At 33.3% G+C, this 17,105-nt stretch overlaps 1 protein-coding gene across 2 annotated transcripts in view; it reads left to right on the top strand.

Annotated features, from left to right (window-relative positions):
* The window catches only part of PTPRR (protein tyrosine phosphatase receptor type R), a 371,281-nt gene that overhangs the window by 248,654 nt on the left and 105,522 nt on the right, over positions 1–17,105 (top strand). For both annotated transcript variants that reach the window (XM_031939192.1, XM_031939194.1), the window contains exon 7: positions 13,648–13,834. In XM_031939192.1, coding sequence (XP_031795052.1) covers positions 13,648–13,834 — 187 coding nt within the window. The remainder of the gene's footprint in view (positions 1–13,647; positions 13,835–17,105) is intronic.

Genomic DNA, 17,105 nt, shown 5'->3' with positions numbered 1-17,105 from the left:
TATAATAGAACATAGGTAATGGTATTATGTGGATTCTAAGTCAATATCCAATACAGTCTCCCTTTCCCTTTCTGTTTGGTCTTGATACTACTACTCAAGACAGCTAAGATTATTAATTGCAGAAGTATCTCCCATTTTTCTAGCTATAAATTTTCGGCAAATGATGGTCAGTATCACATGTTCAATCCCAGAACTTTCCTTGATGATCAGTCCAAGATTTCCATTATTTGTCAAACATTGCCATTTGTGCCTAAAATTAGTGTGTCCAAAAGCGAACTCATTATTTCTAACGCTTATCTGATTTCTCTTTCTCTTGAAGAAAGGCACCTTACACAGCGCTTCATAAATAGGAACATGTAATAAGACTTTGTTGTATTAATTATAAAGGCTTGAATTGAATATGAAAAGGAAAAGACCATGATTATTGTATGAATATATTATATGTGTATACTATTGTCCTAACAAATTCAATTGAAAAATATACCTAGTAACTATGCTATAGCATTCTAGGCATCATTCAGGTTGTATGCTTTGTTTCACACCTGTTCAGATACTCACCTATCTGTGAGAATTTTGAGACTATTTCTTCCCCTTGTTTCACAATGATAATAAAAGTTGTTATAATCAGAATTATTTCTGTTGTTGTTTCAATCACATCTAAGTCTTTGTGAACCCTTTTGGGGTTTTCTTGGCAGACACTAGAGTGCTTTGCCATTTGCTTCTCCAACTCATTTTACATGTAAAGAGTTGAAATGAACAGGAATTAAGTGACTTGCCCTGGGTCACATAGTTAATAAGTATCTGAGGCTGAATTTGATCTCAGGTCTTCCTGATTCCAGGCCTGTCATTTTGTTCACTGTGCCACCTAGATCCTCAATCAGAATTGTTGCTGCTCATTAAATTATCAGGCTACATACTCTCTTTTCTGGATTCCAAAAGAAATTTCTGTATAGCATACCAGTCATGAGAACAGATTGTAAGAAGGCATCCCTTATGGTGTGATATTCAGAAAATGCCCAAAAGTCCAGAGTAGAGGTAAATGGAGAAATAGTGGTAAGATCTAAGTTATATCTGTAACTTAAACCAAATTGATAGATAAAGCCTATTTAAGGAGTATAAAAAAGAGACAAATGAAATGGAAAAAAGTGATAAAAAAGCAAGTTAAAAATTGGAGGTTTGTTGAAAACAGCATTAATTTGAGGAAAGAAGTTAGAGGCCAAGGTCAAGTAGTATCATAAGAAATCATTTCAGCTATATAAACAACCAAGTTCATAGGATCAGCGATTCAGAACTGAAAGAGATTTTAGTATGACCACATTCCACTTTTGATAGCTACTAGCAGAATCATTACTCAGCTACTCCCAGTATCTGTTGTTCCAAAAAATTTGCAGTGGCCCTCAAGTTATGAGACCATATTGCAAATTGATGCTTCAGTGATTTCTTTCTTCATCAAAAGATGAGTTGGGCTCCAGGGCATAAAATTTAAGATCATAAAAATACTCAGAGGATTGATAAAGTCCCCTGAATTGACATACGAGGCCTTGCTGTTGATTTTCATTAAACTTATCTTACTTTTCTCAACTCTTATTTTCATCATCCCTAATGCCAGTCAACAGTTCATATTGAAATTGAAGGATCAGTGAAGTCTAAGCAGAGGAAATTTCTTTCCCTTTAATGACAATCATCTAGCAGAAATTGTAGGTTTTCCATTGCCCCAAAATCTAAAAACAATTTTGCCTATTTTATCATTTCTTTCTTTTCTGATGGGGGGATATTTTCTAGTAGTGGTTTTAATGGGGGAGAATTCTAGGAATATGGCAGAATAGGTCAGTAAATTTCAAGCTCTCCAGAGATACTCTCCCACAAACAACAAATTTGCACCTCAGGGTAATAAATAGAATGGTGAGAAATCAAGAAGACTTGGGGCAGAACAGGGGTCATCTTGATAGAGCCCAAGGAGACCCAAAGAAAGATCCCAGGCTAGGGATTAACCAATGTGAAGAGCAAATGCCTCTAGGGTAGCTCCACTGAAAAACCAAGTGAGGAACCCTGCGTTTAGTTAGTGCCTCAGCAGAAACCACAGAAACTTTCACATCCTGGAGTGCATGTGGAGGGTCTAAGTACAAGAAGATTGAGTGAACCTTTACTGATTAGGAATGCCAGGTTTGGCTGTGATGCCTAGACATGGCCCTGGGGGGAGAAGGAATTAGCATACCTGGTGAGTGCAGAATCAGTGGGGCAGGGATGCTGCTGGTTGTGTCATTTGCAGGAGAGTGGAATTCTTGGTTTAAGATTCCAGGTCAGAATGAGAACTGAAGTGAAGCTAGATGCACTATTCCCTCCCACCCCATGATTAGAGGTGCTTACATTAATATTTCTTATTTAAAAAAAAAATGAACTGGCAAAGAAGAAATAATACAACCATAGAAATTTACTATGGGAACAGGGAAGACAGGGCTTCAGAGAAGGACACTGAAGTTTAAAAAAAAAAGTTTCTTCTATCCCAAAGAGTAATGTTAAATGGCTTCCTGCCCAGAGAAAATTTATAGAACTCAAAAAATAATTTAAAAATCAAATGAGAGACACTGAAAAAAACCTAAATAAATAAATACTATCCAAGAAAAACAAGATTATGGAGGGGAAAGTTAACCAATTAGAAAAGGAGATACAAAGTCTCAAAGACAAAAGTAATTGTTTGAAAATTAGAATTGGGTAAAGGGAAGCTAGTGAAGCTATAAGATATCAATAAATTAGAAAACAGAATATAAAGAATAAAACAATAGAATGTGACACATCTTATAATAAAAATGACAGGTCTGGATAATAGAACAAAAAATATATAAGAATAATTGAATTCTCTGAAAGAGATTAAAAAAAAGAATCTTGACCCAATAATGCAAGAAATAATCCAAGAAAAGTGTCCTGAAGTGACAGAACATAAGGGGAAAATAGAAATAGAAAAAATCCACTGACCACCACCTCAAAGATATCCTTTGGAGAAAACACATAGGAATACTATAGCCAAATTTTAAAATACCCAGATCAAAGAGAACATTTTGCAAGAAACAAGAAAACAAATTCAAATATACTAAAGCTATAATTAGAATTATTCAGGACTTATCAGCGGCCACAATAAAAGATTGCAGGTCACCTGGAGTCATATATAACAGCAATCAAAAGAACTAGGCCTGTGACCAAAAATATCACATCTGGCAAAATTATCCATAATATTGAATGAGAAAAAAAATGGATATTCAAAGAACTTTGACATTTTTGGGACTTTGACTGAAACTGAACTTAATAGAAAATTTAACATAGAAGAGCCAATATCAAAGATCAATTTCAGGAAACTTGACATAAAAAATGTTTTTTTTAACATATAAATATATACCATATATTTAAGATTGACATCAGCAAAAGGATAGCTCAGAAGAAAGATTGGACAGAGTTAAAGTAAAAATAGCAATTATGTTATACAAAGGAGTTATAGAGGAAGAATAGACACAGAGACATTAGATAGGGGAGGAAGGCTCATAGTTCTGAAAACCTATTAACATTATGAATTGGTTAAATAGGCAACACTATATTATATATATATATATATATATATATATATTATAGCCCCCTCCAAAATCTATAAAGAAGATTTATAGGGAGGAATGAGTGAAAGGGAAAGCAAAGAGAAGGAAAAAAGACAAGGAAAGGATTCACAGGTGGGGAAAGGCCAGGTAATAGCAAGGCATGCTAAGGAGCAGAATTAAAGTAAAAAGTTAGCAGAGACAGGAAAGAAATGTGTGTATATGTGAGGGAGAGGGTGGTGTGTGTGCACCCATACATATATGTATATCTATGTCTGCATATATAAATATATCCTTGCTTAAGTATAGTCAGCTTGAGGGGAGGTGGGGAGGATGAAAGGAGAAAAAAATAAAGTAAGAAAAGTGCACAGCAGAGAATGAAACAACCCACAAGGAAGAAAAAATAGACACTCATGAATATAATTTCTTCCACTATTATATTTCCTTTCTTGATCCAATAATTTATTGTTATATATTTTAAATCCTTCCCTGATGTTTTCTGCTCAGCACATGAAAATGTTCTGTTCTGTTTTGTTTTCCTTTTATGTTTTTCTTTTTTTAAAAAATAAAAATAGTGAATTTAATGACTATCAAACTAAGGGTTTCCACTTATATGTTCAAAAGATTGAAAACAGCTAATGCTCTTTTCAACATAATAAAACTAACACAAGAATACATTTTATAGCATGAAATACATCTCTTCCATACTATAATTTGATGCCAACTGATGGGTCAGGGACCTGGAAAACCCCTATTATATTTATGTTTTTTGGTTGTGATGCATTTCTTTGATCTCAAGAGAGCTCTTTATTTTCGCATTTCCACAACAACAGCTGCCATTTGGTTTCAGACTTCCTTAGTATGGAACACACCCAACAATTAGTAGAAACAGTGCCTTACACTTCAAAGAGGAAAAGTTATATACATTCATTAATGACTTTTAGATTTTATATCACTACTCAGAAGTATAATGAACTTCCTTCTCAGTGTTCAGCATTAATCTCTTAAAGACTTGGGGACAAGAATTAAAAAGACCACTATGTGGGGATAATTAAGCTTTTTAATTTTTAATAAAGATATAATTTGTTATTTTTCCAAGTACTAATCTGACATACAAGAATGATATATTTTATACTCATTTCCTCCCTAATGGCATATCCTTTGGGAAAACTTCATCAGGGAAATCTGACAAAACCGATCTCCACTATTCCAATCCCTAGGAATTTAATTACATTTATATCAACATGAACTTTTTTCTTTATTTTTTCCCTCTTTTTTTCTCTTCTCCCTTTTTTTCTGTTTTCTTCTCCTTTCTTCTTTTTCTCTCTCCCTTTTGTCTGCTTTATCTTCTCTGCTTTCTTCTTTTCCTTTCAAGGCATCAGGATTCCTAATTATCAAAAACTGTGGCTTTCTTCTTTTCCTTGTTAAATATTCTTAATTTCTTGAACTATACTCAAAGATTATAATCTTGAAGATATCCTATTCAAATTTGTCCAGATACAATATAATTTGTAGCAGGTAAAGCAAGATAACTAGAACTTTGCTCCAGAAAAAAAACACACAAATGGACATTGATGAATGTATAAATTTATCCCTTTAACATAAAAGCAATTATTTAGCACCTGGATATGAAGAATGATTCATTAAAATAGGAAGTTATTCAAAATAACCATCTGGGATCAATGATAATAACTAATTCTTCCTTTCATTCAAGTGACTTTATCTTGATTACTTCCCATATTATTTTCATATCACAAAATGCAAAATTTTTTTGAGGTCATGGTTTCCAACTGTTTACCTATAGTTTAATTTGTCAAAATTAAAGGTGTCAAAATTACCACTTACACTTCTACTAAAGCTTATCAAAAGGCTTCCTAAAATGTGGCAAACAGAAGCAAACCCAGAATTTAGAGTTGGTGTCACCAGGGTGGAATTCAACAGGATCACTATTTTCTTAAATCTATTCAAGGTCTAATGAAGGGTAAGAATGTATTTTTTCTTCTGTTTTGTTTTGATTTACTATTTCAAATTAATTTAGATTGAGTTTATAATTATTTAAAATGCTATGAATTACATATGAACAACTGTCCAGCTAGGCTTGCATATTTTTTTTTATATTTGTGAAGTTGATTCTTGAGCTTAAGTAAAAACAAGTCCCAGTATGTGCCAGTAAGTTCCTGTGAAGGAATTGTTTTACTGATGTAGTCAGATTTATAACCAGAAGAGAAAAATGGAAAATTGATTTACACAAAATATTAAATTTTTTTATTACATTGAACCCAAAATTAGATATTTATGATTTTTTTGCTCCATTTACTTAAACTTTATTTTAAAAGTTATTTTAAAGTTATTTTATTACATTCAAATCAAAATGAGATATTTAAATTTGGGGAAGGATCCCAACCCTATTATTTAATATGTTTTAGCTATTCCTAATAGTTTTGTGTCATCCTTAAATTTTATAAAAATGATATGTGTCTTTATCTCATTCATAATTAGTGTCAAACAATAAAGGAACTAAATAGAAGTTTGTAAGGCTTCCTTCCAAATAGACATTTAAGCACTGGTGATAATTTTGGCCCTTAACTATCTACTTGTATAATCGTGATCAAGCCCAAATATCTAAGTTTTTAATACAAGAACAGAATGTGAGGAGTTTTCTCAGATGCTTTGTTGAATATAGATAAGCTCTTTGGGGATATAAGCCCAGTAGTAACACTGCTGGATCAAAGGGTTTGCACAGTTTGATAACTTTTTGAGTACAGTTCCAAATAGCTCTCCAGAATGGCTGGATGTATTTACAATTCCACCAACAATGTATCAGTGTCCCAGTTTTCCCACATCTCCTCCAACATTCACCATTATCTTTTCAAGTCATCCTAGCCAATCTGAGAGGTGTGTAGTGATATCTCAGAGTTATCTTAATTTGCATTTCTCTGATTAATAATGACTTGGAGCATCTTTTCATATGGCTAGAAATAGTTTCAATTTCTTCATCTGAAAATTATGTTCATATCTTTTGACCATTTATCAATTGGAGAATGCTTGATTTCTTATAAATTAGAGTCAATTCTCTATATATTTTGGAAATGAGGCCTTTGTCAGAACCTTTGACTGTAAAAATGTTTTCCCAGTTTATTGCTTCCCTTCTAATCTTCTCTGCATTAGTTTTGTTTGTACAAAAGCTTTTTAATTTAATATAATCAAAATTTTCTATTTTGTGATCAATGATGATCTCTAGTTCTTCTTTGGTCACAAATTCCTTCATCCTCCACAGGTCTGAGAGGTAAACTATCCTATGTTCTTCTAATTTGTTTATGTACTCATTCTTTATGCCTAGATCTTTGGGCTTATACACCAAAGAAATCTTAAAGAAGGGAAAGGGTATGTCAAGAATGTTTGTGGCACCCCTCTTTGTAGTGGCTAGAAATTGGAAACTGAGTAGATGCCCATCAATTGGAGAATGGCTGAATAAACTGTGATATATGAATGTTATAGAATATTATTGTTCTGTAAGAAATGACCAACAGGATGATTTCAGAAAGGCCTGAAGAGACTTATATGAACTGATGCTGAGTGAAAAGAGCAGGACCAGGAGATCATTATATACTTCAACAATAATACTATATGATGATCAATTCTGATGAACCTGGCTCTCTTCAACAATGAGATGAACCAAATCACTTCCATTTGTTCAATAATGAATAGAACCAGCTACACCCAGTGAAAGAACTCTGGGAAATGAGTATGAACTACTACATAGCATTTCCAATCCCTTTGTTTTTGTCTGCTTGCATTTTTTATTTCCTTCACAGATTAATTGTACATTATTTCAAAGATTCTTGTGCAGTAAAATAACTGTATGGATATGTATACATATATTGTATTTAACATATACTTTAACACATTTAACATGTATTGGTCTACCTGCCATCTGGGGGAAGGGGTGGGCGGAAGGAGGGGAAAAATTGGAACAAAAGGTTTTGCGATTGTCAATGCTGAAAAGTTACCCATACATACCCATATATAAAATACCCATATACAAGATATATGTAAATAAAAAGCTATAATAAAAAAGAAATATAGATAAGCTCAAGGAGGGTGCAGCCAAGATGGTGGAGAGCAGACATGACTTTCTATGACCTCCTCTGACTTTCTCTCAAAGCAACAGTAAATTAAGCCTCTAAACTGGTTTTGGTGTCGCAGAACCCATAAATATTTGGAGTACAATACATTTCCAGAAGAAGATACCTTTGGAAGAACTTCAGAACAGGTCTGTTTCAAAGAATCAGGGAGACAGTCTGCTGAGCCCAGACTGCAGCACGGGGAGCCAGAGGCAAGGAGTTGGGGTGGGGAGTCAGAGCATTGCAGCTTTTACACACCTGGGAATGTTCTGTGAGCCTCTTAGGCTACTCTGCCCTGATTGCAAGTGGGTGATCTAGCAGATTTGCTACAAAAGACAAATTGTAAACCACTGAGCCCCGGAAGAATGAAGTACCTAGTCACAATTACTCAGCACAGGAATTCAATCAGCAGAACTGCCCCAGGGCAAAGTAAAGCATCTGTTGCTCCCTTACAAGAGAAGACCTCAAGGCCTGAAAAAAAAAGAGCAAAAAACCAAAAAGAACTCTCACCATAGATAGCTTTTATGGAAAGAGAGAAGAGACCTCAAATCCTGTGGTTCCTAAAGGAAAATCAACTCCAGATGTAGCCCCAAAAGGAGATATGAGCTGGTCCCTATTTCACAAGGTTTTCTTTGGAAGATTTCATAAAGGATCTTAAAAGAGAGAAGAAAAATGGGGAAAGGAAATGAGATCTTTGAAAGAAGGGATGGGAAAATAGATTTGATGAAATGTAAAAGGCATATAAGTCCCTACAAAATAGATATGAAGAAGATAGCAATTTATTAAAAAACAGAATTTGTGACACACACACACAAAATGCAATGAACGAAACAATTCAATTGGCCAAATACAAAAGGAACTAAAAAAGGCAACTGAAGAAAATAATATACTAAAAATTAGAATTGAATAAATGGAAGTGAATGACTCAATAAGACTTCAAAAATCAGTAAAACAAAATAAAAAAAAATGAAAAAAATAGAAGAAAATAGGAAATACCTCCTAGGAAAAAGAACTGACCTGGAAAATAGGTCTAGGAGAGAAAATTTAAGGATTTTTGGACTTCCTGAAAGCCATGATCAATAAAGGAACCTAGATAGTATCTTACAGGAAATCATAAAGGAAAATTGCCCTGATGTTCAAATCAGAAGATAAAATAGCCATTGAAAGAATTCACTGATCACCTCCTGAAAGAAATCCCAAAATTAAAACTCCAAGGAATATTAGGCTAAATTTTACGAACTATTGCACTAAGGAAAAGATATTGCAGGCACCCAGAAAGAAACAGTTTAAATACTGAAGAGCCACAATTAGAATTATCCAGAACTTAGCAGCTTTTACCTTAAAGGACTGAAGGGACTGGAATCTGATATACTGAAAGACAAAGGAATTTGGATTACAGCCAAGAATAAGCTATGCAGCTAAAATGAGCATTATCTTTCAGGGAGAAGATGAACATTCAATGTTCAATGAATTCCACCTATTTCTAATTAAAAGACCAACTGAGCAAAAAATTTGATCTCCAAACATCGAACTCAAGAGAAGCCATAAAAAGATAAAAAAAAGAAAGAACTCTTATATTTCTGTTATGGGTATATTTAGAGAATGTGGGTATAATTTTATTTTGTTATGATAATATGAAAAAGAAACTTTAGGTGGAAAGGGGATTGTACTGGAAAAAGAGGAAAAAGGAAGTAAAATAAGAGAAATTACAACTCATGAAGAAGCAAAGAAGACCTATTATAATTGTGGGAAAGAAGGGAGGGGGAAAAGCATTGTGTGAATCTTACTCTCATCAGATTTGACTCAAAGAGAGAATATCAGACATATTTGGTTTTACAGAGAAACTTGTCTCACCTTATAGAAAAGTGGTAGGGGAAAGGTGTAAGAAAGTGGTAAGGGCTCTAAAGGGGACAATTATTTGAGGGAAATGGTGATCAAAAGCAAAATACTAGGGGGAAAAGAAAGAGAAAAGCATAATATTGGGTAAATAAGATGGCAGGAAATACAGAATTGATCTCAGATCAAGTAAAAGCAAAGATAGATCTAATTAAAAGAAATAAGGGAGGAAACTATATTTTACTAAAAATACCATAGATAATGAAGCAATATCAATACAAATATATATGCACATATAGCATCCAAATTTTTAGAGGAATAGTTAAGACAGACAAGAAGAAATAGACAACAAAACTATATTAGTGGGGGATTTCTACCTTGTTCTTTCAGAACTAGATAAATTGAACCATAAAATAGATAACAAAGAAGTTAAGGAGGTAAACAGAGGTAAACAGAATCTTAGAAAAGTTAGATATAATAGATCTTTGGAGAAAATTGAATGGAGACAGAAAGGAATTTACTTTTTTCTCAGTTGTTCATGGAATCTATACAAAAATTGACCATGTATTAAGGCATAAAAACCTCAAAATCAAATTCAGAAAGGCAGAAATAGTAAATGCATTTTTTCAAATCATGATGCAATAAAAAATCACATGCAATAAAAGGCCCAGAGAAAATAGACCAAAAATTAATTGGAAATTATATAACCTAGTCCTAAAGAATGAATGCGTGAAACAACAAATCATAAACACAATCAATAACTTCATCCAAGAGAATGACAACAATGAGACAACATACCAAAATTTGTGGGATGCAGCCAAAGCAGTTATTAGGGGAAATTTTTTTAACTCTATGCCCACTTGCATAAAACAGAGAAAGAGTAGATCATTAGGCTTGCAACTAAAAAAGCTAGAATAAGAACAAATTAAAAATCCTCAATTAAATACCAAATTTGAAATTCTGAAAATAAGAGGAGAGACTAATAAACCTAAAAATAAGAAAACTTTTGAATTAATAAATAAAACTGAGTTGGTTTTACGAAAAAAAAACCAACAAAATAAACAAACCTTTAGTTAATTTGATTAGAAAAAGGAAAGAAAGAAATCAAATTGTTAGTCTCAAAAATGAAAAGGGATAACTTTCCATTAGTAGAGGAATAGAGCAATAATTAGGAGCTATTTTGCTCAACTATATGCCGATAAATTTGACAATCTAAGTGAAATGGAAGAATATCTACAAAAATATAGATTGCCCAGCTTAACAGAAGAGGAAAGAAATTATTTAAATAGTCCCATTTTAGAAAAAGAAATACAACAAGCTATTAATCAACTCCCTAAGAAAAAAATCTCCAGATTGGATTTACATATGAATTCTATCAAACATTTAAAGAACAATTAATTACAATACTATATAAACTATATGAAAAAATAGGAAAAGAAGGAGTCTTACCAAATTCCTTTTATGACACAGACATGGTGCTGATAGCTAAACCAGGTAGGGTGAAAACAGAGAAAGAAAATTACACACCAATTTCCCTAATGAATATTGATGCAAAAAGTTTAAATAAAATATTAGCAATTAGAGTATAGAAAGTCATCCTCAGGATAATACACTATGACTATGACCAAGTAGGATTTATATCAGAAATGCAGGGCTGGTTTAAAATTAGAAAAAAATCTATTAGCATAATTGACTATATCAATAACCACCAGTAACAAAAATTATAGGATTATTTCTATAGATGCAGAAAAAGCATTTGATAAAAGTCAACATCCATTCCTATTAAAAACACTAGGGAGTATAGGAAGAAATGGACTTTTCCTTAAAATGATTAGTAGCATCTATTTAAAATCATCAGCAAGTCTCATATGCAATGAGGACAAACTAGAAATATTCCCAGTGAGATCAGGTTTGAAACAAGGTTGCCCACTATCACCATTATTATTCAATATTGTACTAGAAATGTTAGCTTTGGCAATAAGAAAAAAAAAGAAATTAAAGGAATTAAAGTAGGTAATGAGGAAACAAAATTACAACTCTTTACAGATGATATGATGGTATACTCAGAGAATCCTAGCAAATCAACTAAAAACTACTCAAAACAATTCACAACTTTAGTAAAGTTGCAAGATACAAAATAAATCCACATAAATCATCAGCATTTTTACATATTACCAACAAAGTCCAGCAGCAAGAGATACAAAAAGAAATTACATTCAAAATAATTGTCGATAGTATAAAATATTTAGGTATCTATCTGCCAAGGGAAAGCCAGGGACTATATGAACACAATTACAAAACACTTTCCTCACAAATAAAGTCAGATCTAATCGGTTGGAAAAATGTCAAGTGCTCATGAGTAGGCTGAGCAAATATAATAAAAATGACAATACTACCTAAATTAATCTCCTTATTTAATGCCATATCAACCAAACTCCCAAGAAATTATTTTAGAGACTTAGAAAAAATAATAAAAAATTCTTCTGGAAGAGCAAAATGTCAAATTTCAAGGGAATTGATGGGAAAAAATGTGAAGAAGGAAGGAATTTATGTCCAAAGAAGAACTAGAACTCATAATTGAATACAAAATAGTTACTTTTGATTATATTAAGTTAAAAAAATTTTATACAAACAAAACCAATGCATACAAAATTAAAATGGAAGCAATAAAATGGGAAAACATTTTTACATTTAAGGATTCTTATAAAGGCCTCATTTCTAAAATGTATACAGAATTAACTCAAATTTATAAGAATTCAAGCCATTCTCCAATTGATAGTCAGAGGATATAAACAGACAATTTTCAGATGAAGAAATTAAAACCATTTCTAGTTATATGAAAAGATGCTCTAAATCACTATTGATCTGAGAAATGCAAATTAAGATAATTCTGAGATACTACTATACGCCTCTCAGATTGGCTATGATGACAGGAAAAAAATTGATGAATGTTGGAGGGGATGTGGGAAAACTGGGACACTAATACATTGTTGGTGAAACTGTGAATGGATCCAGCCATTCTGAGATTAATTTGGAATTATGCTTAAAAATTTATCAAATTGTGCATACCCTTTGATCCAGCACTGTTTCTACTGGGCTTGTATCCCAAAGAGATCTTAAAGGAGGGAGAGGGAGCCACATGTGCAAAAATGCTTGCGGCAGCCCTTTTTGTAGTGGAAAGAAACTGGAAACTAAGTTTATGCCTATCATTTGGAGAATGGCTGAATAAGTTATGGTACATGAATGTTACATGAACTGATGCAAAGAAAAATGAGCAAAAACAGGAGATCATTGTATACAACAATATCATTATTATACAATAATCAAATCTGATGAACGTCACTGTTGGGATACAGGGGAGCTGTTGGAATATATGGGAGCCACCTGACAGTGGCTGCTTGAGATCCAACCCCAGACCTGCAGAATGGATCTCCTCTTGTGAGAGGATGATACAAGGAGACTGAGAGGCAATTGCTGTTCTCTGACCTCTCTGACTGAGAGGGCATTGTATTGTCTGACCCTGGGTAAGTAACTTAACCCCAATTTTGGAAGGAAGGAAGGAAGGAAAGAAGGAAGAAAAGAAGAAAGGAAAGAAGGGAGGGAGGGAAAAAGAGAGAGGAAGACAGAAGGAAGAGAGGGAGAGAAAAATTGGGTTAGTTGACAATATCTGATTTGATAGTACTTCTAACCCTTCTCTATAAACATTCAAAAATTGAAAACCCTCAAGGCTCATAATATTGAAATTATCTTCAACTTTTCATTCTTCCATACCCTATTATTTCCATTCAATGAAGTCTAAAGTGGATTATCCACACTGTAATCAAATTTTCAGCAATTGCAGTTCTTAAAGACCATCTTCAAAGTTTTAGAGGGGTTATGATCTGTGTTGGTACATATAGAATCCACAATAATGAAATTTCAGGTATTCTAATTATGAAAATAAACTCATCTGAAAGAATTGTATTTGGCTGCTTTGGTCAAATTTAAAATCACAGAAGAAAAGCCATCTAATTCTTTTAAAGGTGATGAACATTTTAAAGTAACCTTTTTAGTATTTACTTCTTTGAAATAATTTCACTAATGCAGAGCCAAACTATTTTCAAATGCAGACGGGGATCCAATGTGTCTCTTACTTTGGACATGAGTGGTTTGGGAAGCATTGAGCCTTTTGTGGCTGTACCAACACCAAGGGAGAAAGTAGCAATGGAGTATCTGCAGTCAGCCAGCCGGATTCTCACAAGGTCACAGTTGAGGGACACCATGGCAAGTTCTCATTTACTCCAGACTGAATTCATGGTAAGTCTTTCCCCTCACACATGGGATTATACAGCACAAGATTAGACATATTAAGGTACAAAATGTGTCAAAAGGCTTAGATAATATTGCTAATGCTGTTTTAGCATTGTTAAAGAAAGCTGCATCCTCAGAAACTTCAATTGTGTTCTGCCCTATTCTCTCTGGTATTTCTGTGACAAGGTCACAGGATGTTTATGGCACAAAGTCAGGAAAGGTGCGTTTTTGTTCATAGTGGAATATACTTAGGGAGCTCATTTTCCATGTTTTATATCAATACATATCTTACAAATTAGTGTGCTTTTTAAAATCATATATACCTTGCACATGTAATTGGCATTTCTATGAAATATCTAGTAACAGACTTAATTTGTTATTCTGTGATCAGAGCCATTATAGGGAAATATTTGATAAATCAAGTAGACCTAAGTAAAGAATTCAATTAAATAGAAAAAGCTATTCTAAATGTAATTCTGTTTCTATTGACAATTTCATACATATTTTAATTTTTCCCTCTAGGCATTGACTAATTCAATATTTTCTCTGTTATATCTAAGATGACCAAATGGAAAACACCAACATTTTCGTTTTCTTTTCAATGGTTTATTTTGTTAGTACAAAGGCTCATCCTCATAACAAAACTTAGCTTTTAACAAATTTGTAGATTGACTAAACATAGGGAATAATTTAAATGAATTGTTTGACATCTCATCCTTTTCAAATAATGAAATGAAATATCACACTTTTGCTTGATTTAATATTTTGTATAAGCTGCTGACATAATTTTTGCAAAGTAAAGAGTATATAAAATGAAAATTGGGGTGTCAATTGACAAACTATTTTAATTATCACATAACTGAGAAGTTATTGTAGTTGTTAACTTTCATGGAAGTCAACTATTTTGAAACTTTCATCACTGATTTGCCCAGACTGGCACCTCAACAAGTGAGAGTCAGCATTTGAACATAGGACTTCTTGACTTCAGGGTCAACTTTCTCTGCCTTGCTTTTTGCCTAAAGCATTATTTGTTTCCTTTTCAAAGCTTTTTTTTTTTTCCTTTTGAGTCCTGATCCTTTTTTTTTTTTTTTTTTAATTTAATAGCCTTTTATTTACAGGATATATGCATGGGTAACTTTACAGCATTAACAATTGCCAAACCTCTTGTTCCAATTTTTTACCTCTTACCCCCCCCACCCCCTCCCCTAGATGGCAGGATGACCAGTAGATATTAAATATATTAAAATATAAATTAGATACACAATAAGTATACATGACCAAAACGTTATTTTGCTGTACAAAAAGAATCAGACTCTGAAATATTGTACAATTAGCTTGTGAAGGAAATCAAAAATGCAGGTGTGCATAAATATAGGGATTGGGAATTCAGTGTAATGGTTTTTAGTCATCTCCCAGAGTTCTTTTTCTGGGGATAGCTGGTTCAGTTCATTACTGCTCCATTGGAAATGATTTGGTTGATCTCGTTGCTGAGGATGTCCTGGTCCATCAGAACTGGTCATCATATAGTATTGTTGTTAAAGTATATAATGATCTCCTGCTCCTGCTCATTTCACTCAGCATCAGTTCATGCTTTTCAAAGCTTTTGATTATTGTCTTTTCTTCCCCAACCCACCAGATTCATCTTCAATGTGAATATATCCACCAACTTTTAGTTCTGATCTTGATAAATAAATTCTAAACTGCTTTTTCTCAAATAACTTGAAATTTATATCAATTATTTAGGTATTTATTCTTCCACAAAAGAAAGTTCAATTGAAGGGACAAATTAAGGAGAAATAATTGATATAGAATATATATATATTCCTATTTGGTGGGCACAGATGTAATTGACAACTGATAGAATTATAAGGTCTGCTTGCAACAAAGGGAACAGTTGGATTATGAATGTTTTTCTCTTTAAAATTATTATTATTGCTCTCTTTTGTTTTTAATCTCATCTATATTGCCTAATATATCCTTCCTCCTTCCCTCTCAGAGAGCCAACACTTATTTTTTTTAATAATTATAAGTTTTTATCGGCAAAACCCATGCCTGGGTAATTTTTTTACAACATTATCCCTTGCACTCACTTCTGTTCCAACTTTTCCCCTCCCTCCCTCCACCCCCTCCCCTAGATGGCAAGGAGTCCTATATATGTTAAATATGTCACAGTATATCCTAGATACAATATATGTGTGCAGAACCGAACAGTTCTCTTGTTGCACAGGAAGAGTTGGATTCAGAAGGTAAAAATAACCCGGGAAGAAAAACAAAAATACAAGTAGTCCACATTCATTTCCCAGTGTTCTTTCTTTGGATGTAGCTGCTTCTGTCCAGCATTGATCAATTGGAACTGAATTAGATCTTTTTGTCAAAGATATCCACTTCCATCAGTATACATCCTCATACAGTATCGTTGTTGAAGTGTATAATGATCTCCTGGTTCTGCTCATTTCACTTAGCATCAGTTCATGTAAGTCTCTCCAAGCCTCTCTGTATTCATCCTGCTGGTCATTTTTTACAGAACAATAATATTCCATAACATTCATATACCACAATTTACCCAACCATTCTCCAATTAATGGGCATCCACTCAGTTTCCAGTTTCTGGCCACTACAAACAGGGCTGCCACAAACATTTTGACACATGCAGGTCCCTTTCGCTTCTTTGGGCTATAAGCCCAGTAATAATACTGCTGGAACAAAGGGTATGCACAGTTTAATAACTTTTGGGGCATAATTCCCAGATTGGAGAGCCAACACTTATAACAAAGCCAAGAGAAGAAAATAAAAGATATTTCAATAAAACTGACTAATAAATTGACTAACATCAACTTTATATTCCATACCCATGGCTTCCTACATCTATGAAGAATGAAGGAGGGTGCATTCTCACATTTCTTCTTCAGGATGGAGTTTTACCATTGTAATATTTCTCAGAATTTGGTTTCAGTTGTTTTGTTATTGCTGTTCTTTCTATTTATATTATAGTAGACTTTGGGTATGTTGTTTCCCAAGTTCTTATTTAATATTATTCCTTTATGGGGCAGCTAGATGGGAGAATGGTTAGATCCCTGAAGTCAAGAGGACCTGCGTTCAAATCTGATCTCAGACAGTTTATACTTCCCAATAGCCTCAGAAAAACATAACAAAAGAGTATTCCTTTTATTCATTGTTTCTTGTAAGACAATAACACTCCATTTTTCTATAGTTTGCTTGGCCTTTCTTCAATTGATAGTTATCCATTTGTTTCTAGTTCTTTGCTCCTTCAAAAAGG

This window comes from Sarcophilus harrisii, chromosome 5 (genome assembly GCF_902635505.1).
Source record: "Sarcophilus harrisii chromosome 5, mSarHar1.11, whole genome shotgun sequence".
Taxonomy (NCBI): Eukaryota; Metazoa; Chordata; class Mammalia; order Dasyuromorphia; family Dasyuridae; genus Sarcophilus; species Sarcophilus harrisii.
The sequence above is the reverse complement of the archived record's forward strand: the minus strand, read 5'-3'. Positions and strand labels throughout refer to the sequence as shown.